Below are 23,747 nucleotides of genomic sequence, written 5' to 3'. Positions count from 1 at the left end.
CCCCCCCCCCCCCCCGGCTCACTCTGCCTGAGAGGTTTCCATGGAGCAGTGGAGGCAGAGGCCAGGGGCAGAGGGCTCCAGAGCACCAGGAGGGGAGGGACAGAGGCACGCAGGTGAAGTTCTCACTCAAGGGAAGCAGATATGGGTCAGGGAGGAGGGCAGGGCGTGGGGATTTCTGATCTGTGGGGAGCTCCCATGCGTGATGGAGAAGAGGCCATTGGAGAAGGAGGTTGAAAACACAGGGCTGCGGGTGGAGGTGGAGAAATGGCAGTGTCGCCAGTGACCCAGATATGTGGCTGTGGAGTCACATGCCAGGTAGAGAGTGTGTGTAGTCCTTGCCTGTGGGAGTGATCTGGAGCCAAAGTCTGGTCCGTGGGAGGGAGGAGGCGATGGGTATGAAAACAGAAGGGGCGATGGTGTGTGTGTGCACGCACGCGCGCGTGTGTGTGTGTGCGTGTGTGTGTGTATGCTTGGGTCTGTCAGTGTGTTTTAATGGATCTCTACATATGTCTGTGCAGGTCTGTGCATGTTCATTTGTGTCTAGAGGTGCATGTGCCTATATGTTTGTGTATGTCTCTGGATATGTGTGTTGTGTGTCTGTGTGTATATGTCTATATATGTATTTATGTATGGGTCTGTGTACATGTGTGTTTGTATGTGTCCGTGTGGGTATCTGTATCTGTGTGTCTGTGTATATATCTGTGTGTCTCTTGTGTCTATGTGGGTGTGTCTCTGTGTGTATGATTTTGTGTGTACATTTATTTGTATGTGTACTTGCATGTGTGTTTCTCTGTGGTATGTCTGTATGTCTCTGTCTCTGTGAGTGCTGGAGTGAGATCATATAGCACGCAAGTGTCACAGGTAAAAGGACCCTGAGGTATCGAGGCCAATAGTATCCCCATTGTACAAAGGAAGGGACTGGCCCCAGAGACATGGAGGCACTTACTCAAGGTCATGGAGAACAGTGACAGAATCAACTGGATCCTGGTCTCCAGCTCCCAGGAGAGGGTTGGCTGAGGCCTCTTCAGAAGGGGAGCCCTTGAGGCTTGCTGGAACCATGGAGGCTGGCATTTTTCTCTCTCAGGACTTACTTGGGTTACATAAACGCATTGTCTCCCCCAGTCTGAACCTGGAGGCGTAGGCCCCGCAGGACCAGAGTTACTGGGGACTCGTTCTTATCTGGCCTGGGCTCTGGGAGACGGCCGTTCTAACTGGGGTCCCCAAAGCCCAGCCCCGTGCCCACCACCTTGGCGGCTGAAGGCTGACTCACTGTTGCCCACAAGGTCTTGAAGGAGCCGGGTACTTGGAGTCACCCATGTAAGGCTCATGCTCCAAGCTTGTGTGAGGCGAGCTGGGATATGATGATGCTGCCGTTACCGCTAACATTTCATTTCCGCCTGGGTGTTTCATTTTGCCATCTAATTTGCTACAAATCAAGGTGATTTATGGGGAGCAAGCCTGCATTTAGTGCAACATTCTCATCCAAAATGTTAGCCCCCCTCATCCTGGCCCCCACTTGACTGCTCTGATCTCACTCGATGGATGTCTGTGGATTCAGAAATACGGCTGGTGGGTCGAAAGGCCCTGGCTCTCCCCAGCGCCCAAATTCAAGTCCTTTCCACTGACATGGACAAGAGCTGGTATAAAATCCTCAAGGCTGTTTCGAAACGTTTAGCAGGAATGCCCCCTGCTGCGATCGCAGCCAGCATGTACTTGGCATCAATGGTTCTATGGTACCTTCTTCCCTCAGAGCAGCATTAGCCAATAGGAATATAATGTGAGCTTCATATATAATTTTAAGTTTTCTAATAACTGCATTTAAGAGGGTGAAAAGGAAGAGATAGAACAAGTTTTAACAATGTATTTTGTAAATCTATCCAAAGTCTTATCAACATGTCATAAATATAATTATTAATGAGATATTTAACCTTCTATTTTTGTGCTAAGTTTTAGAAATTCAGTGTGGAGGGGCACCTGGGTGGTTCAGTCGGTTAGGCATCTTACTTTAGTCAGGTCATGATCTCGCAGTTCATGGGTTTCAGTCCTGCATTGGGCTCTGTGCTGACAGCTAGCTCAGAGCCTGGAGCCTGCTTCAGAATCTGTGTGTGTCTCTCTCTCTGCCTCTCCCCTGCTCGCTCTCTGTCTCTCAAGATAAAGACATTTAAAAAATTAAAAAAAAAAAAAGAAATTCAGTGTGGATCTGGGGCACCTGGGTGGCTCAGTTNTTCTATTTTTGTGCTAAGTTTTAGAAATTCAGTGTGGAGGGGCACCTGGGTGGTTCAGTCGGTTAGGCATCTTACTTTAGTCAGGTCATGATCTCGCAGTTCATGGGTTTCAGTCCTGCATTGGGCTCTGTGCTGACAGCTAAGAAAGAGCCTGGAGCTGCTTCAGATTCTGTGTCTCCTTCTCTCTGCCCCTCCCCTGCTCACACTTTGTCTCTCAAAAATGAATAAATGCTTAATAAAAAAGGAAATCTAATGTGGATTTTACATTGACAACCCTACTTAATTCCTCAGGGAATCTTTCTGGTGCTCCCAGCTACATGGAACGAGGTTGTTCTAGATGGTTCTGAGCTGGAGGGCTCTGGACCTCAGTTTCCCCATATGTGAAGTAAGGGTGATACTTCCTGTTCTTTAGATGCCCCAGAGGTGTTTTTAGGGTCTGTCAAAGTCATGTGCCTTGAGCACTCCCATTTCTAGAGCTCTCATTCTGAAAAAGGATCAAACAGAATTACAAAATGATAGCCCGTGTTAAATATTTGCATTCGGAGAGTCAGTGTTTCAAACACCCTAAATGGCAACATGTGTTTGTGGACCCTTATGTGGAAGTTAAAAGTCTAAATTTGAGGTAAATCGGAATGTCACGCCCTGGCCAAATGTTCCTCCTACCACCCCTCTCCACCAGCCACTACGTAGGTAGACTCTTCATATTTGAAAAACAAACAGGAATGTTCTTTGCAAACTGAAAAGTGTAGTGCACATGTGTGAGCTGGGTAGGAGAGCTGGGCTCCTTACATCTGGTAAGAAAGCACCAGGGTTGCTGAGGATTTGATTTGGGGTTGATGCTGAGGCCAGGTCTATGCAGTGCTCCACTCAGAGCATTCTGGGCTTCTGGGGGCCTCCAACATGGGGACTAAGTGTGTATATGCAGGGAGGGAAGGTCCTCCCTATAGCAAATTTCTAGGTATTTGTGGCTCCTCTACATGTCTGTGTGCATGCAAGTGCACATGTGTACACGCACACACACACAAGGGTTAAACTTGTTGATCTTCTCCCTTCTGCCTAATCACAGCATAGTTTATAGACAGTTGCTGCATGCCACTCATTTGCAGGGGGGAGATGACCCTCTTGTCCTAGAATCACTCTAAGATTCAGGACAAAGAAGATGAATGGGTCCCTTCCCTGGGGATCATCTTGTCCCCACTTTAATCTTTATTCTTAACAAGATATGACTCAGTGCTATAGAAAGAAGAAGAGGTCTGGGATAGAGTCCCCAGTTCAAGGCTTGGCTTACTAATGAGTTTCTTCTTTCTGCTCCGTAGTTTCTCTGTTCTGATACTGTATCAGCTCCATGAGAATGGAGTCCTGCTTGGCACAGCATCTGATGCATAGCAGTGACCTAAAGATTTGGAGATTGATTAAACATTTGCATCTATAAAATGGGGTGAATAATACCTGCCTTAATCGGTTGTTCTGAGAGCCAAATGAGGAAACCACACACACACACACACACACACACACACACACACACACACACACACACACCTTCCTTAGCCCTGTCCATGCTAGAGAAGGAATTAATGGATTGGCCATTTAGACACTTACATTCAAAGGAAGAGGATAGTTGGAGACTGAACCAAGATCCTGGAGTAGAGTAATGGAGAGGTGGGACAAAAATTTAGGTACTAGACCAGTCTTGCCTTTCTTCTCTTGCCTTTGAGTTTACCAACTCGTTTTAAGTGTGTATGTGTACGTGTGTGTGCCTGTGTGTGCGTGCACACATGCATTGGGGGGTTCTTCCAATGTGAGACACCAAACACCTTTCCGTTGGTCATTTATCTAGGAATTACCACCAGGCAATTGTAAAGTGTGTCTCTTCCCAGAATCAGCAAACTTTTTTGGGGGTGCTTTCCTCTCTCTGGGCCTGGGATTTTTTCTCTGGTAAGATTGAAGTTGGGTGGCAGGTGATGTCTTCTGGCCCTTTGAGAACTACCTGAGTTTATAAGTCTAAGGCCATCTGGCCCTTTCCAGCCTGGAACACAGCTACCTGCTTATTCTGCCAGAGGGAGCAGGGGTGTGTTCTAGGCTAGCGGTCCAGAGGAGTGAATTTCCATGCACTTTCCAAGCACATACACCTCCCCAGAGCAGGTAACTTAGCAACAGTGAAGATGCTGAAGCTTGTGTTTGGCCCAAGGTATGTTCAAAGGCTCCCCCATGGTGCTCTTCCTTCAACCTTAGAGTTGCCCTCATCAGGTTGGTATAGGGGAATGAACTTGAAACTTCAGTTAGGACAGTGGAACTCAAGGACCGGTTTTGGTGCTGGCCACTCTGACTTTCCCTCGCTGGCCTTCAGTTTGCCTTTCATGAGCCAATGCTGTTTGCTCTGGCTATTTCAGAAGGCCCTTAGCACGGTGGTCTCCCACGTCATCCCCTCCTTCAGGAAAGCAAAGTCAAACTGGAGTAGGAAGATTGGCTGGTGGGAGCTTCCATAGGTGACCTATTTATGTCTATAGGAAATCAGCACTGAATGCTCAGGCTGTTTTAGCTGCCAGCAATAAGCAGAGACCTCCTCTGATAGAACAGACCTTGAACAAATATCAAGTGATTCATCCATTCATTTGCTGAATGAACACACGAACAAACAAAAACAACCAAATGAAACTCTACTGATTGAGTTCCCATTATCTGTCAAGTACCATGAACTTGACCTCAGTCCTCACAAGGCTGTCTTCCTCCATCTTTGAAGTCTTCGCACAGAGGTCAACATCTTATGAAGGGCTCACATCTAGGAAAACCATGAGAAGTAGATGATGGTTGCCATGTTTTCAAGGGAGGAGCCTAGAGGTCAGAGTAATCATTTAAAATCAGATTCAGGGGGCACCTGGGTGGCTCAGTTGGTTGAGCATCCGACTTCAGCTCAGGTCATGGTCCCACGGTTCTTGGGTTTGAGCCCCGCGTTGGGCTCTGTGCTGACAGCTCAGAGCCTGGAGCCTGTTTCAGATTCTATGTCTCCCTCTCTCTCTGACCCTCCCCTGCTCACACTGTCTCTCTCTCAGAAATAGATAAAATATTTAAAAAAAATCAGATTCAGTTATGTCAGCACCTTCCCACTGAGCCTCCCGTGATTCCACACACTGCTTCCCCTCCCTCACCATCTCTCCACGTACTTGGACCTGCACTTGGGCTGCTCTGTGTGCTGCGGCTTCCTCGGCCCTTGCCAGAGCATCATACCTGCTGAGCCCTTTCCATCCTGTGACCCTGCGCATGCTGAGTCCTTCTGGAAAGCTCTCCCCAGCCCTTCAGCTGGATGGCTCCTTCACAGCCTGAAGATTTCAGCTAAAATGCTATCTCCTTGAAGAGCCTTCTTAGGGTATTCCCAAGTCATCCCCTTCCACCAATTAGTCTTGACCAGGGTACCATTTGCATCCTTCACAAGACATTTCAGGATTCAAAATTCTTATTTAGTGGCTGGGTCATTAATTTTTTTTTCTTCCTTTAGTCTGTTTTTCCCACCTGATTTTTAGCTCCAGGAGGGCGGAGCCATGACTATTGATTCACCCAGATGTGCCTGGTGGTCAGCACAGTGCATGTGTACAGGCATGCTTGGAGGGGCCCAGGGATGGAAAGATAACTCAGAAGTAGGTCCTTTCTTTCAAAGAGCTTGTGATCTAATCATGAAGGGACACACACACACACACACACACACACACACACACACACACACAGCAATGATCACAGTTGAGACCGATCTTCTCTCTGGCAGGTGCAGTATGTGATGCCCCAGCATTAGAAGACACAGCTGCTAAGTGTGTGGGCATGGGACACTGTGCTATAGTCTGGGAAGTCTTTCCAGGGGAGGTGGTATTTGTAAGGTTCTGAAGACTAAGTGGGGCTTTACCAGGTCCAGGCTTTCCAGGCAGGGGGCCGTGGGGGGGCAGTAGGAATGAGGCCCAGGAGTGTTGCAAGCCAGCGAGGATGAGGCATTTGGAGGAAGGTGAGTGTCTTCTTGTGATGTGACTGCAGGAGCTCTTGGGGCAAATGTCAGGAGATGAGGCAGAAGAAGCGGCTTACATTTCTTCTTCTGTGAATGAGAAAACCGAGGTCAAAGAGGTTGAATCCCTTGTTCAAAGTCTTACAGAGATTAAGTTGCAGAGCTACAATTGAATCCCAGGCCTCGGGCCTCAGTCTTTCATGGATTGGCTGTCTGGTGAACTCACTGGGCATGATTCCAGAGATCCTCAATGACTTTTGTACTGGAACGTTCCTGGCTGACATCTGCCCCGCTGCCATCCCAGTGAAGGGGACCTGGGCAGAAGCCCCAACGATTGTGCCTTGAACTGTGTTGAACCCCACGGGCACCATTCATTCCTTCATTTACTCTGTGAGTCACAAATTCACCAGTATTCACTGAGCCAGACACTACGTTGGGCCCTAAGGCTAGAAAGAAGAAAGACCAGTGAGATGAATGATAGATGACAGCAGTATGTTTGTCTGATATGCACTTTGAAAGTCTCAAGTCATGGTTTGTATGTAGATGTACCAGTTAATGTCCAGTAAGAAGAAGAACATTGCATAAGTGTTTTGAAGAAAGAGACTGAAAGGAAAAGAATGATTACCCAAGAATAATGAATTGCTAACCAGGTAGCATAAAGGACAGAGGAATAATGAATTGCTAACCAAGTAACTTAAAGGAGAGAGAAAGAGAGAGGACTAGAAGTTATCCCAGATGCAGCAACTATAGGAGGCCACCACCCCTAGGAACTGGGGGAACAGGAAGATGTGGGATAATTAAAACTTAGAAGCTTACAGAGGAGACCCAGCAGAGCTGAAAGAGAGAGTACAATGAAGAGCACTGTGAAATTGTTGGGAAACCTGGATCGGACTGATGTCAGTGGACCAGACTACTGTTGTAGGGGTGAGGAGTGAGACCGGGCGGGGCCAGCAGGAAGAGGAAGTGGACAGGATGCCTACAGGAAGTGAGCTGATGGGGGCAATTTCCTCTTCCTCTTCCTCCTTGCAGACTCCCCTCTCCCTTAGCTCCCTCGAGGCTTAATGNAAAAAAATCAGATTCAGTTATGTCAGCACCTTCCCACTGAGCCTCCCGTGATTCCACACACTGCTTCCCCTCCCTCACCATCTCTCCACGTACTTGGACCTGCACTTGGGCTGCTCTGTGTGCTGCGGCTTCCTCGGCCCTTGCCAGAGCATCATACCTGCTGAGCCCTTTCCATCCTATGACCCTGCGCATGCTGAGTCCTTCTGGAAAGCTCTCCCCAGACCTTCAGCTGGATGGCTCCTTCACAGCCTGAAGATTTCAGCTAAAATGCTATCTCCTTGAAGAGCCTTCTTAGGGTATTCCCAAGTCATCCCCTTCCACCAATTAGTCTTGACCAGGGTACCATTTGCATCCTTCACAAGACATTTCAGGATTCAAAATTCTTATTTAGTGGCTGGGTCATTAATTTTTTTTTCTTCCTTTAGTCTGTTTTTCCCACCTGATTTTTAGCTCCAGGAGGGCGGAGCCATGACTATTGATTCACCCAGATGTGCCTGGTGGTCAGCACAGTGCATGTGTACAGGCATGCTTGGAGGGGCCCAGGGATGGAAAGATAACTCAGAAGTAGGTCCTTTCTTTCAAAGAGCTTGTGATCTAATCATGAAGGGACACACACACACACACACACACACACACACACACACACACACAGCAATGATCACAGTTGAGACCGATCTTCTCTCTGGCAGGTGCAGTATGTGATGCCCCAGCATTAGAAGACACAGCTGCTAAGTGTGTGGGCATGGGACACTGTGCTATAGTCTGGGAAGTCTTTCCAGGGGAGGTGGTATTTGTAAGGTTCTGAAGACTAAGTGGGGCTTTACCAGGTCCAGGCTTTCCAGGCAGGGGGCCGTGGGGGGGCAGTAGGAATGAGGCCCAGGAGTGTTGCAAGCCAGCGAGGATGAGGCATTTGGAGGAAGGTGAGTGTCTTCTTGTGATGTGACTGCAGGAGCTCTTGGGGCAAATGTCAGGAGATGAGGCAGAAGAAGCGGCTTACATTTCTTCTTCTGTGAATGAGAAAACCGAGGTCAAAGAGGTTGAATCCCTTGTTCAAAGTCTTACAGAGATTAAGTTGCAGAGCTACAATTGAATCCCAGGCCTCGGGCCTCAGTCTTTCATGGATTGGCTGTCTGGTGAACTCACTGGGCATGATTCCAGAGATCCTCAATGACTTTTGTACTGGAACGTTCCTGGCTGACATCTGCCCCGCTGCCATCCCAGTGAAGGGGACCTGGGCAGAAGCCCCAACGATTGTGCCTTGAACTGTGTTGAACCCCACGGGCACCATTCATTCCTTCATTTACTCTGTGAGTCACAAATTCACCAGTATTCACTGAGCCAGACACTACGTTGGGCCCTAAGGCTAGAAAGAAGAAAGACCAGTGAGATGAATGATAGATGACAGCAGTATGTTTGTCTGATATGCACTTTGAAAGTCTCAAGTCATGGTTTGTATGTAGATGTACCAGTTAATGTCCAGTAAGAAGAAGAACATTGCATAAGTGTTTTGAAGAAAGAGACTGAAAGGAAAAGAATGATTACCCAAGAATAATGAATTGCTAACCAGGTAGCATAAAGGACAGAGGAATAATGAATTGCTAACCAAGTAACTTAAAGGAGAGAGAAAGAGAGAGGACTAGAAGTTATCCCAGATGCAGCAACTATAGGAGGCCACCACCCCTAGGAACTGGGGGAACAGGAAGATGTGGGATAATTAAAACTTAGAAGCTTACAGAGGAGACCCAGCAGAGCTGAAAGAGAGAGTACAATGAAGAGCACTGTGAAATTGTTGGGAAACCTGGATCGGACTGATGTCAGTGGACCAGACTACTGTTGTAGGGGTGAGGAGTGAGACCGGGCGGGGCCAGCAGGAAGAGGAAGTGGACAGGATGCCTACAGGAAGTGAGCTGATGGGGGCAATTTCCTCTTCCTCTTCCTCCTTGCAGACTCCCCTCTCCCTTAGCTCCCTCGAGGCTTAATGGAGCAGAGCAAGAATCAGGTCGTCAGAGCAACAGAAGGCAGAGTATACATGAGCAGGTTTGAAGCCGACAGCCAGTTGTAGACAGGAATAGAGACCCAGAATCTTGAAGGGGCTAGAGGAAGAGGCTTCCTGAAGGTGTGACATCCCTTTAAGAAGGCTGCGAGTGGGACTGAGTCAGACAGAGAGAAACAGAATGGCAGGAGCCAGGGTACATGCTGAGGAGTGTGGGGGAAGGGAGTGTGAGATGAGGCAGGAGATATGGACAAGGGGTGGGGAGGGGAGAGTCTCCCTCTGTCATGCTCTGGGTGTCAGGCCTCAAGGGTTAGGACATCAGGACTGGGCTTTGCAGCGAGGATGGGAAAATGACCTAATTCATACACTTGCCCAATTTTATTTTCCAAGTTGTCCCGTGAATAAGGCATTATTATCTCCGTTTTACAAATGAGGAAGTTAAGACTCTGAGAGAGAAAATTTCCTTGCCAGGGCTGCACCACCCCAGTGGGAGCCATTGGTATTGTTGCCTGTGGAACACAGTGGCCTTGTGAGAGGGGGTTGGCCAGCATAACCCGAGCTAGCAGTCCTGCTCTGAGGCCATGCAGCTAGCAGGGCATGGTCGTTATGAGGAGTGTGGAATCCTCTGACACATCCAGGCTCTCCTTTGTTTCTCCAGCACTTTGGAGATTCGGTATATCAAGAGTCAAAATCACATCTACGGATTAGTTCTTCCAGGGAGCATTATTTGAAATCTCATCTCAACAAGCCCCATTTCTTTTGCATTGCCTCTGTCTTCTGGGATGCTTGCATCAAATGAGCCAGTGTTGGCATCAGTGAAATTTCCCAGTAGCTGTGGGATCACCAGTTTCCCACCCCCAAAATCCAGTGGGTGTCTGGAGCCAGGAGATTGCCCTACCCCCTTCTAGTGGGCTCAGGGTCAGGAAGACCAGTACATGCCCCTGGACCTTGAGGGCCAGCTACCGATTTCTCAGCTTGTTTGGGAGTTTGCAAAATTCAGTCTTTGGTGCTTGTTATAGCTAATTTCACACTTTGCTGTCACTTGTTATTAGGCGAGAAAAAAATACAGGCCCACTAGCAAATCCTCATTTAAGGGGAAATAAAAAACGCATTGGCTCTGGCATCACTTAGGGAAAGAGGCAATTACTGAGGAGAGATTGCCGAGTCTAACTCATGACTTAGGGATCCGAGGGCGGGATGGGGCTTCGGCCCCACAGCATGGTGTGACTTCCCCTGATTTACTTTGACCACACCTAGGTGATACCACCAAGTGTCCGAAAGGATATGTATCATTCCAGGTGGGTGACATCTGAAAGAACATTTATCCAATCCCATGGCTGATCTATTGGTAATTTACTACATAAGCTCTTCTTACCATTTGGAAAATGTATCCACAGGTCCCTGCTGGCAGTTCACATATACGGAGCCATTTACAAGTAGTTACAGCAGCTTCGGGCCTGCTGGGTCACAGAGCCCTGGGGCCAGAGCACCAGACAGCATTGTAATAGGTTCGGGCTGGACCCTTCATTGGATGAGGCACTCACAAAACAGGAGAGAGCTAAGGTGATGGAAGTCTAATGTGATACATGTCCTAAGTTTAGGGCACTCTTCTGGGCTCTAGAGATATGGAGACTAATAAGGCACATTCACTGCCCTCTGGGGTCCCCTAATCTGGTTGGGGAGACAGGTCATATATAGAAAAAGATCAATCACTGCAAAAGGCAGATACATGATGGGTGAGAGGCAGAAACATGAAGTCCCTCTAGAACTGAAAAGGCCCATCATTTCCAGAGGAGGAGACTGAGGGTCAGAGAGGGGCATGACTCAGACAGAATAAATGACAAGTGCAAGGTTAGGACTGATGAGACTGAAATAGCATGGTTCTGTCCTCTCCCGTTTCTAGTGCATGATACCAGACACTTCCAGTGTGTTATATCAATTTATCTAAGTGTTGCCAACCACATTTTCTACAGGCGGGACATGTAGGTTTGGGGAGGCTAAGTGACTTGCTGAATTTTCACAGCTATCAAGCAGAACTGGAGCTTGAACTTAGAGTCTGTTGAACTCCAGAGCCCATGCTTTTGCCTCCGTGTCTAGCTGATGGCTCTGGAGATCAAGGAGAGCCTCAAAGAGGAGGTGGTGCTTGTACTGGCCCTTTAAAGAGAGAAAGACAGCAGACATGTGGTGTTGAGCAAAGGGACTGGCAGTGGCGTTCTAGTGTGGGGAAGTGGGGACAATGGTCATGCACTAGTGACTTGTAGGGAAACTGTCTTTAGGCTTCAGTTTTTGAACTCTTTTCAACAGAGTTGAGGTGCTGCTTTTTTTTTTAATATTTTTATTTATTTCTAGGAGAGAGAGAGAGACAGCGTGAGCAGGGGAGGGTCAGAGAGAGAGAGAGACACAGACTCTGAAATAAGCTCCAGGCTCTGAGCTGGCAGTCAGCACAGAGCCCGACGCGGGGCTTGAACCCACGAACCACGAGATCATGACCTAAGCGAAAGTCAGACGCTTAACCAACTAAGCCACCCAGGCGCCCCTGAGGTGCTTTTTTTTGTTAAATGGCCACCTAACTGCATCATCGTCCTAGACATGAGCCTCCTTGTAACCCAGCCTCTTATTAGAGGGATGGCCGCTAACCTACCAGTGAAATTTCATTCCTCATCTTGACTCTCAGTGTCCCAAATGTAGACACCAGGGAACATTTGGAGTGCTTGGAGATGGGTGTCATGATGGGCTAAGATTGGTCTAGGAATTTTCTCTAAGCCAGTAGGTTTCAGACTTGGCTATGTTACAGAATCACGTGGGGTTATTTAGAAAATACTGATGTTCAAGGGATTCATTCCAGGGATTCAGGACTGATATACTGAGTTGCAGCTTAGGTATTAAGTGATTTTAAAACACGGCAAAGGTTTAAAACCACTGCTCTTGTTTATACCCCTCATGCAAGTTACCCAGGCAGCCTTCTGTCTCACTTGTACATGTAGCTTGGCCTTCCTGAAGCCTATCAGCTCCCAGGTTTGCTGACTCTGATCATTCATTTATTCATCGAAATTCAACTATGCAGTTATTATACCCTAAAACCACGCATTGAGGATATAGTCAGTGATATGCTAGTAAATATTTAACAAGTAGCTTTCTGAGAGGAAACCAAGTCCTGATTTGTAATATTGTTCAGTTTCCCTGCTGTACATATTCCCACCAAGACCAGTTTCAATAAGTCATTGAACTCAGAAGAAATGCACATAATTGGCTCCCGCGAACCAGTGTGAACCGGCTCTCACACACTCCTGGGTAGAGCGAGAACCAGCATTCACCCCACATCCTTAAGGTAGGCACAGCCCAGTTGGGAGAAGGTGTTATGTGTACACAGCAGAAATCCCAAATAAGTAGTGTGGAGGGGCAGAAGTAAATCCAGCCTGGCAGGGTCAGGAAAGCTGAGTTTCAATGAATAAATAGTCGACCAGAGACAGACCTTAAGAGTCAATTTCCTCAGTTGCCCCCCTCCCTTTGTTTTTCTCTAAATCCCCATGATGTCATTGCCATCAGAGCATCAGACCAGGCTGAGCTAACTGGCATTTCACACTCAGAAGACATCGCTCTGCCCAAGAGGAGAGAAGTCACAATTTACTTAGTCTGTGAGGCATTAGGTCAGTAATATGCATAATTCTGTTACGTTTTCCAACGTGTTGTGGGCCCTCAGTTCTGAACGACCACCCCTGCCCAACCCTATCACAGCAGGTAATGAGAAACAGGGCCAGAGACCCAAATGGATGGTACAGAGGTGCAACAGGAAGCTGGGACCCCCACCTCCCAGAGCTGTGTTCCCACTTTTCCACCACCGGGCCAGTCTTAAGGATCAAACATTTTATTAATATACTAACATGAGGAACATCAGTTCATTTGCTTCGAACAAAAGGTTCTGTGCAGAAAGGAAATCCAATCCCACGTCTAAATTGCTCCTAATAAGCCCACAATTGGCAGCCCCAGTGACGATCCTCTCAGGCTCTAATTGTGTGAAAAATGGATGCGGTCCCATAACCAAGAGGAAAGACCAAATCTGCCTCCACAGGGTGGTGGTTAATAATCTTGTTAAGTTATTAAGGAAATTAGCAGAACTTCCTGCCTTGGTTGGCAGAGAGTGTCAGGGGAGGCTATTTTGTGGAACACTGGAGAAAACAGCAGTCCATGAACTAAAGACTCCTTCCCTGACCCATTGTCATTTCCTGGAGGCCAGACCCCATGGGCTGATTCTGAGCGCCATACTTGTGGGCTGTTGCCAAGGGCATGGCAGACCCTTATTCCACGCAGAGGACGTGGTGGCCCACTGAGGGTCACTTTAGGAGTGTGTGTGTGTGCACATGTGTGTGCATGCGTGGGCATGTACATGTGTAGCTGATGGCGTTATGGAGTCTATAGGATCTGGAGTCATTGATTCATTCGAGAGGCAGGTGGTGTTTTAGAGCATTCAATGAGGAATCAGGAACTCTGGACTCTGTCCTAGCTCTGCACACCTAGGTGACCTTGTCGGAATCACTTCCCTTCTCGGTGCCTTTTTATCAGGAAAGCAGAAAGAGAGGTTTGAATCAGCTGAACCCGTAAGGCTCCTTCCACGGCCATCAATCTGGTCTTTGCAGTGGCTGCTTGAGATTCAGTTAATAGGGAAACAATATTTTTCCTTTGCGTTGCCATCGGGCCTCATATCCATGAACTCATAAAGCGCAAGTGAATGTTTCTGTTTTAGCGTCCAGCCTCGGTCAGCCACGTCACAGATGACCTGTGTGGTTTAGAAGTTGTCTGAACTGGAATCTTGGGGGATTCTACACTTGAAGATCTGCATTCTTTATGTCCCTCCTTGTTTTACCATAATGACCTAGAAATCTGGGGTTAGGGTTGTTGGTCGCATTCCTCGTCTTTGAAGCATCATTTTTGAATTAATATTAAGTGAATACTATTATTCACGGTTAATTTATTTGAGAAATGATTATGCGTGTTTAATGCTTTGGGAGAGTTCTCGGTGTTCTGGCTATTTCCGCATAAAATCCTCTAAGCAAAATCAATCACTCCCTCCTTGGTGTACCCACGGTCCTCGTGGTTCAGGCCTCTGGTGTAACTGCTCACATTGCCCACTGTTGGGTTTTGTACATGTCTGTCCCCGCGGAGAAACCGTGAGCCCTCCCGAGGCAGGAAGCGAGTCTTATTCATCTCAGGGTCCCCATTTCCACTGTGGCTGGCTCATAAATGTTTGTACAACTGAACAGAGTTGTTCTCCTTATGGGAAAACAGAAGTAGCCGACAAGCTGAAAATTTATCTTTGGTGCCTGTCGGTCTTTGACAGGACATTTTCCTCCATAAGGTAATTGATCTCACCTTATGCTCGTGCCTCAGCCTTCCACTCCAGTCCAGTGTTTCTGGAATCTACGATATCAGTTCTGAGGTCGACCTCATGACTCTTTTCCATTTACTTGATCAATGTTAAAAAAAAAAAAAAGTATTGTGGATCTATCAGTTTATGAGTCCCCAGACAATTTTGTATGCCTTAGTCCTTAAAGGAACCTGTATTCGTATTCTTTTTTATGCAGATGAAGAAATGGAGTCTCAAAGAGGTCCTGATAACTTCGCTAGTCACACAGCTAGTGAGCAGCAGGGCTGGGATTTGAACACAGGTCTGTCTGGCTCTTTTGGCCAAATGCTGTTGCTTCTGTGGATGTCCAGATGTAACTTTATTAATTTTTGAAGTTTGTTTATTTGTTTGTTTTGAGAGAGAGATGTGTGCACACGTGCATGGGGGAGGGGCAGAGAGAGAAAGAGAGAATCCCAAGTAGGCTCCATGCTGTCATGGAGCAGAGAGCCCAACATGGGGCTTGAACTCATGAACTGTGAGATCATGACCTGAGCCAAAACCAAGAGTTGGATGCGTAACCAACTGAGCCACCTGGTGCCCCTGTCCAGATGTTACTTTAAGCTCAAATACATCAAATCAAACTCCCTACCTTCCCCTTGAAACCAGTGTGTCTTGTCTTATCCCCCTTCATTCAGACAGCAGGTCAAAACCTCAAAGCCCATTGGGGTCCCTGGCTGTCCTTCACTTCCTCAAGCCACTTGCTCACCCGCTGTCCTTGCCAGCATCTCTATAGATGTCCTGCAGTGCCCACTGCCACTTTCCTGGGGTTTAATCACCAAACCCAAAGGTCTCCTGCGAACATCTCATTGCTCTTCAGGTCTGTAGCTTGTCATTGTTCCACTGTAATCTGAGTTTCTCTAAAATGTGGTTTTGAAAATTTTACTCCCTAGATTAAAGTCTTTGCAGTGAGTCCTTTTATAGAAATGAGCCTAAACTCCAATAAATGACAGAGAGAGAGAGAGAGAGAGATGCAATTTGAATCTCTAGTAATGGGCCGGGGTTTTTATGGTGCTCTTCTTATTTAATCGTCAAAACAAACATCTGAAGTAGGTCCTTTCATTTCACTGACCAGTGAACCGAGTTACCTGTTTCAGGTCATGGAACTCCCGGAAGTGGTGGGCGGAGCCTTGGAACCTGAGCCCATTCTTCCCACCACATACTCCTCCTGAGCACACTTCCTCTTGTTCCTGAGGAGGCCCTGCCCTCCCTTCTGGTGCTGCGTGCCACGACTCCACCCAGACGGCACGATTCCCCTCTGTTCTGGAGGGACCTCTGTCACCCTTGTCATGCCATTCTTCTGTAACGTCACCCTCTACACCCTGCATGCCTGTCTTCTCCGTTGGGTTAGAACCTCCGCATCCTTTGACGCTTAACCATTCTCTTACCTCTCTGGGGCTTTCTTCCCCCCTAAGCTCAAAGAAACCTCTCCCTGCTCTTCTTCTTTTTTTTTTTTATATATATTTTTAAATTTATTTCTAGGAGAGAGAGAGAGACAGCGTGAGCAGGGGAGGGTCAGAGAGAGGGAGTCACAGACTGAAACAGGCTCCAGGCTCCGAGCTGGCAGTCAGCACAGAGCCCGACGCGGGGCTCGAACCCACGAACCGCGAGATCATGACCTAAGCGAAAGTCGGACGCTTAACCGACTAAGCCACCCAGGCGCCCCGTCTCTCCCTGCTCTTCTGCTTCTTACCTTTACTAACTCATTTTCCCCTTGCTCTCTTTAACCATCATGTCTGACTATCAAGAGAAAGGGCTTCAAATTCAGACAGACGTGGATTGTGTTTTAGGTCGGGTTCCCCAGGAGCAGTCTCCGAGGTGAGAATTCCTGTCTGAATGATTTATTAAGAAGGGATCCCAGGAGAAACCAATAAGGAGATGGCGGAGGCCAGAGAGAGAAGTGGGAGATGTGAGGCAAGGGAGCAGTTTGGTGCCAGGTCCTGGGTGAGCCTGGCTCCGCAGGGGTCTTTAGCATGTACCCGCGTAGGCACTGCTGGGGGGCCTCATGCTCCCGGCCGTCACTGTTGAAGGGACGCTTCAGAGATTTGGGGGTCGCGCGTCTGTCCAGAGTGTCTTCCTGTCAGCACCAGTTGACAATAGCTAATGCCTCTTGAAGTTGTGCTATTTGCCAATCATTATTATTTTTTTTAATTTATTTATTTAAATTAAAGTTAAATGCCGGGGGCATTGAATTCCCAGGCACCTTACAGTTCTCCGGGAGCAATGGAAAATGGACGTAGTAGCCCCAGGACAGGACTTCAAAGGGGTAGTAGGAGCAGGTGATTAGAAGTGAGAAAACCATCATAACAGCTGGAGGAAAGGGCCACAGGCACGATGGAGAGGAACATGAGCAATCATATGGGACATCAGCAGGGTCTGCAAGCTTGTTTGGCAAGTGTCTTAATCCTTCCGAGACTCAGTTACTCCAGCTGCGAAATGGGTGCAATGAAGTGGCTGACATATAGCAGTTGCTCAATAAATGTTCGTTACTTTCTTTGGAAAGAGCCATGTACTTTATGTGTTATGTATCTATTCTATACTATATTATGGTTATATGATAGTCTTAACTGTGCTCTATTTTATCTGCCCCAGCACCTTCCTCTGCACATGCTATCTCTCTCAAACCCCTTCTGCCTTATGTACTCTTACTGTTCTTTTTTTTTTTTAATATTTTTAAATTTATTTCTAGGAGAGAGAGAGAGAGAGACAGCGTGAGCAAGGGAGGGTCAGAGAGAGGGAGACACAGACTCTGAAATTGGCTCCAGGCTCCAAGCTGGCAGTCAGCACAGAGCCCGATGTGGGGCTCGAACCCATGAACCGTGAGATCATGACCTAAGCAAAAGTCAGACGCTTAACCGACTAAGCCACCCAGGCGCCCCTCTTTCTGTTCTTTAAACCTCACTTCAAATGTCATTTCCTCCGGGCAGCTTTCTTTGATTCCCAGCCTAAGCCATATTCCCTCTTGCTTCCCTCAATATTGTATGCTGCCATAGAACCCTGAATAATTCTTTATTTTTTAATGCTCACCACTGTTTATTATTATAAACATGTTTCTGTTATTATTTATTAAGTTAATGGGTGGCGGGTGAATGCTCACTAAAATTTTTGTGGTCATCATTCAGAACATACACACCTATCAAGTCATTATGTGGTATGTATAAAGTATGTTGTACTTTAATACAATATTATATCTGATAAAACCGGAGGAAATAAATCAACTGATTTAAAAAATAAATCTCCTCTCCATTAGAAGTGATTATCTTTTCAAACACTTTGTTACTGGAACCAAAGATGTCTTGGAGGACGCAACAGGTGAGGGAAGAAGGTACGTGTGAACACAAATGATAAACCCGCCGACAGTAGAGCAGAAGCCCTTGGGTTGTCGTTGGTACTTTTATGTAGCAGGTGCTTGGTAAATGCTCTGGCTGGAGGGTAAATGGAGCAGAGGACTCTGATGAGAAGGGATTCCCAGGCCTGCATCCTGGTCCAGGTTTATTACTGAGTGAGCTCTTAGTAGGCAAGTCAGCAGCTCCTCTGGATCTCAGGTGCCCCATGCCAAATGCCAGCCTCTCAGGGTCTTTGACTCCCAGCATGGACCATCTGGGAAGACTGTATGGGGGAGGGCTGCAGAGATGGGAGGTTGTAAGATGGACTTCTGTCCATAGAGTCCTCCTGCCAGAAGAAAAGATGCATCAGGGAGCTGGGAGACAGAGCGGAGGCTGGAGCATGACTGGGGTGGAACACTCTGGAAGGCACTGAGGGAACAGGCAAGGAGGAGCTGGGTGGGGGACCCAGAGCTTCAAAGCATGGTGAGGTGCTCACAGGAGCAGCAGGTGGGTCCGGGACTGTGTCTAGCCTGACTCTTGGCTCCGCCGCTCCATAGCTATGTGGCCCTGGGCAAGACAGCACATTATGTAACTTCTCGACTGCCTTAGTTTCCTCGTCTGTGAAGTGCGGGCCAGGCGGCTGTGGGAATTAAAAGACTTAAATACATGTTATGTGCTTAAAATAATGATTGGCTTTGTGATGAGTGACATAAGTCAGAGAAAGACAAGTATCCTATGATTTCACTCGTGTGGAATCTAAGAGACAAAATAGATGAACCTAGGAAAAAGGAAGGAAAATAAGATAAAAACAAAGAGCGAGCAAACCATAAGAGACTCTTGAATACAGAGAACAAACAGGGTTGCTGGAGGGAGGTGGGTGGGGGGATGTCCATTGCTAAATGGACGATGGGCACTAAGGGGGGCACCTGTTGGGATGAGCACTGAGTGTCTGTAAGAGATAAATCACTGGGTTCCACTCCTGAAACCAACACTACGCTGCATGTTAACTAACTTGAATTTAAACAAGTAAATTTTAAAAAAGAATAATGAATGGCATGTAGCACAATTTCAAGGGGCATTAGCTATTGTCACTGGTGCTGATGCTCTTGCTAGAAAGGAAGACACCCTGGACGGACACGTACTGCCCCGACCTCTGATTCTGCAGATCGGCATGTGCCAGACACTTCTTTGTGAGGTTTGCCACCTTGGCGTTGTGGGGAGCGGGGAGCGTATGAGCTGTAAGTATGGCGGACCTTTATCTGAATCCCAGTTGCACAAGCTACTTACTCTTTCTGAGACTCTGGTTCTCATTTGTATAATGGGGGATTAAGACTCACCTTGGAGGATTACGTTGAGGCTTAAATATGTATTTGTGAAGCACCTACTGCTTAAAGGGCCTGGTGTGAAACCTGGTTCCTTCTCTCCCCCTGCAGCACCAGGGGAGGGGGGCATTTAAGAGAGTGGGCAGGGAGCACCGTCGTTCTTGCAGGTTTAAAGATGCATGTATTCGCTGGGTAATAAATTTATGGAACTCATCCCCCTGGGACCTGGCAAGGGATGAATACGAATAGGCCAGGGAGGACTAGGGAAAGTGGATGAGGGCTGGGCCCTTGGTGGGTTCTTACAGCAGTGTTTCCTGGCAAATGTGCATTTAGGAATAGTGGGGTCATGCTGGGATACCCCGTAGGAAAAAAAAAAAAGAAAAAAATAGCTTCTGTGGCTGAAAGCCTTTGGAGAGTGATGCCTACTATATTCCATGACTACTAAGATCTTTTCACTCACAGTTGCTCAAGTGCTGATTCAGCAGAGATGGAGAGTACCTATTGCATGCCAGGCACGGTTGTAGGCACTAGTAATATAGCAATGAAGGGCGCCTGGCTGGTTCGGTCAATAGGGCGTGTGACTTTTGATCTTGTAAGTTCAAGCCCCACGTTGGGTATAGAGATTACTTAAAAAAATTAAAATCTTAAAAAATGCTACAGCCATGAAATTCTTGCCCCCATGGAGCTTAAAATCTAGTAGGGAAGGCAAACAATGAGCAATAAACAATACGTTGTATAGTGTGTTGTATTTGAAGGTAAAAAAAAGCATTGGAAAAAATAAAGAAGAAATGGTCAAGCAGGCTAAGAGGGGGATAGCAGGTTGTGAAATTCCATTGACTGGTCAGGAAAGTCTCCTCTAGAAGGCAACATTTGAGCAAAGAAGGTGGCTGGGGGGTTCGTAGGGTTGGCTATCAGAGGAAAGACTGGAGGCCAGTTTGCCCAGCTCGTAGTGTTCCCAGAGCAGGCCTCTGTGCCTGGAGATGGGGACGGTGGAGACAGGGAGGAAGTCCTGGGGGCCGTGCTGGCCCCTGTGAGGGCTTTCTATCCCGGCTGCAGAGAGAGGAGTGGTGTGATCTGACTTGCACAGCATGAAGGTGCTCCCAAACGTCTTTGACCATGGAACCTCTTTTGTTTCCTGTAGAGCCTTTTAAAGGTCTTTATGTATATTATCCCCCACTCCTTTCCTTTGGAATCTCAGATGCTTATTCAGCTTAGTGTAGTGTTTCCCAGAAGACTTCACCTCTGGAATCCTTCAGCTTCAAGCAGCACCTGTGAACATCTTGCTTAACCGGCATCCGAAAGCCTTCCTTTTTCAAGTGTGGCCTACAGACTTGCAGCATCAGCATCACCTGGGAGCTAGTTAGAAACGCAGAATGGCAGGCCCCATCTGGGCCTGGTGTGGAGGCAGCAAAACTCCCGTGCACCCAGAATTTCCAAAGTACTGCTCTATGGGACACAGGTTGAGAAATGCTGGGTTAGACAGAAGGTGTGTGTGTGTGTGTGTGTGTGTGTGTGTGTGTGGGCGCGCACACATGTGTGTGTGTATGTATGTATGTGTGCGTGCACGAGTGGGCACACAACACGGGGAGGGTAATGCAAAGAGGTCTACGGTAGTTTATACAGCTTGTTTCCCAAGTTCCCACCTGCAGTGTAAACTATCCAGGGCTGGCCCAGCTGGACTGTCCTCTGCACATCCCTCATGCTTTCAGTGACTCACCATGGCTCGAGGCCTTTATTAAACTCTTTCTGACACCTGTTCAGAAGACGCCTCGGCCTCCTCTTAGATTAATGAGCCCTATGTGTTTATCACCCACATCTATATTCATACCGCCTATCGCCAGTCCCCAAATGACTGTATCCCTTCTGCTCTTAGACGGGGTCTCCTTTCAGCGTCTGGCACCCCATGGGGAGACACGCAGATGCTAGGGACCAGGGACGGGTCAGGGTCAGAGATGATTCATACCTTTCCTTTCCCTCCCCTTCTCATGCAGCAGCCGGCTGTCGTGGCAAGAATGTGTGCCTTGGGGTTGAGTGGACCGGTGTTTGCATCTCAGTTTTATTATTTCCTGGTTGTGTTAGCATAAGTGAGCCATCTAGTTCCTTGGAGCCTCTGCCGCCAGCTGGGAAAGGGATGTGCTGTTTCTGCCCTGTAGAGTGGTTGTGAAGGCCACAAGCAAACATCTTAGGAAAATCCCTTTGGGCCTTTTACATACCACGGACCTTCAGATCATAGACAAGAGACTCAGATCATAGAAACCAGTAGGTGGGCCTAACAGTTGCTTGGAAGATATAGATGTGTTGGATGGAATGGGATGGAACACAGTGAAATGGCTGGGCCCAGGAATGGTACCTGATTCTTGGTCATCTCATAGACAGAGGATGCCCTGGGCCTCCTGCCCAGGTCACTCTGACACAGTAGCCACAGCCTGGCTGCTCTCACTCTGCCTTCTGGAACCGGGGAGAGAAGCATAGTCTCTTCTCAAAGAAGAGAGGAGGAGCTGGCATGTGCAGGAGCCTGTGGGCCGGCAGGGTGTCTGCTCCCTTCCCCTGGTGAGTGCTGCCTGGTTCTCGATGGAAGTGACCACAGCCACATAGGAGTGGTGGCTACAACGAAGGAAGCCTGGGCATTTGTTCTGAGTGTGCATGGGCCTAGGTTTTACTCATCATTAAGAACCAAAATAGAAAAGACGGGCACACAGAATCCTGAAAACCGAGTGATAATAGTCAATAATAGATAGTACAGAAACACCCAGCCTCAAGCCTGCTGTCACATGCAGCAGGGCTCAGCGTGGTTGACATTTGGGGCTAGATAATTGTGGTTGCGGGGACTGTCCTGTGCTTCGGGTAATGTGTAGCAGCATACCTCGCCTCTACCTGCTAGATGCCAGCAGCACAACCCAAGTCATAACAACCAAAAATATCTCCCCACCTTGCCAAATGTCCCCTAGGACAAGAGTGTTCCCAGCTGAGAACCACTGACCTAGAAGGTGCTCAATAAATGGTCCCTGTCTTCTCCATCCAGAAACCAAGCCAAATGCCACAAGAGCGGCTCAGGAATTTTCACACCCGGCTTCTCCCTCCTGGTGCCTTGCAGGAGATGGGCAGCAGCTGATGCCACGGGAACTCCAGCTGACCCTCCTCCAACTTGGACCTGGCGTCGGTGGTGGGACCCAGATGCTGCTCTGTCTTCTGTGGCTTGTCTGGCCCCGTATCTGGTGTCTAGAGCCCAAACACAGTCAGAACAGGAACCAGCCCTGCTCACTGGGGTTCCCACTGATTGAAAACTTTCCTGGGCATTTTTGGCTATTGGGAGCATTCCATTTCACATTGATTTATTATTATATTTTTTAAAGACACTGAGATTTAAGACTCATCCAGGAGACTGTGCTTGCCAAGATGTAATTAGGAGAAAATGACAGAGGTAGTAAATATATAATTAACTCTTTTCTTAATGCCTTTTGCTGGCATTCTTAATCTCTCTGCACAGCCTGAGAAACTAGTTCTCTGGAATCTCCAGGCAACTAGAAACCAATTACCATCATGTTTGCATATTATGTCTTTGAATAACATGGATACGTGTTTATGTGTAGGAAGTTAAATGGGGAGCCACAAAGATAAACATGGATGCATCCATATTCTCAGCTCTGAATTGACTTTTGATTGATTGGTTGATTTGCTCCTGGTTCATTAATTCTGCAAAAATTTAGTGTGTACCTACTAGTCTGGCACCATGCTATTTCCATCCTGCTAAGATCTGCTCCCAATTTTAAGATACTGAGTTTCACTATATGTACATGATGCATATGCATGTGATGTCAGGGAGTTCTATACATCTGTGCACATACACATGCATATAATGAGGCTCAGAGAGGTCAAGTAACTTGCTTCACACAGCTGTTGGATAACGATACTGGTATTTGATCCCAGGTCTGTCTGGTTTTCACTACCCTTTGCAATCTTCTTTCAAAGAGAACTGCCCAAGGAGATGATACTTGAGCTGAATCTTGAAAGGTAAATATGACAGGAAATAGTCCATGCAAAGCTGGTGGAGCAATGATCCAGGAATTCCCAAAATTAAGTTGAGAGCCACTATGTGCTCCAAGAGGAGTGGAGGAGACGAGCATGGCAGGGTGCAGCTCAAAGAAGGGCTTATATGCCAGCTTCTTCCAGAATTCACAGCAAAATCTGATGGGATATGAACCCCCATCCCCACGCCCTGCTAGAGAGCTCCCACTGATAGCTACAGCCTCCAGCCAGGCCCAACAGCACAAGTTACAAGGTGACCCCCAGGCCTATTAAGAAACCAGGCAGCACTTGATTTCACCCAGTAACTGTCTCCAGCCTTCTCTTGCCCAGGAAGCAGGGACCAGTTAATTGCAGGGTGATCGCCATGTTCTAGTGGAGCATTTAATGTAGCATGTAATTGCAGGGTA

The 23,747-nt window shown here is 47.6% G+C and overlaps 1 protein-coding gene across 1 annotated transcript in view; it reads left to right on the top strand.

The window, feature by feature from the left end:
• LOC144219777 (acid-sensing ion channel 2-like) overlaps positions 1-22,426 on the top strand; it is a 137,537-nt gene extending 115,111 nt beyond the window's left edge. The window contains exon 2 of the mRNA XM_077749865.1: positions 22,337-22,426. Coding sequence (XP_077605991.1) covers positions 22,337-22,426 — 90 coding nt within the window. The remainder of the gene's footprint in view (positions 1-22,336) is intronic.
• Positions 22,427-23,747: the final 1,321 nt, after the last annotated feature.

Source organism: Crocuta crocuta, unplaced genomic scaffold (assembly GCF_008692635.1).
Source record: "Crocuta crocuta isolate KB4526 unplaced genomic scaffold, BGI_CrCroc_1.0 scaffold149, whole genome shotgun sequence".
In the NCBI taxonomy this organism is placed as follows: domain Eukaryota; kingdom Metazoa; phylum Chordata; class Mammalia; order Carnivora; family Hyaenidae; genus Crocuta; species Crocuta crocuta.
Note: the sequence above shows the minus strand (reverse complement) of the source record. Positions and strands in the feature narration are given on the sequence as shown.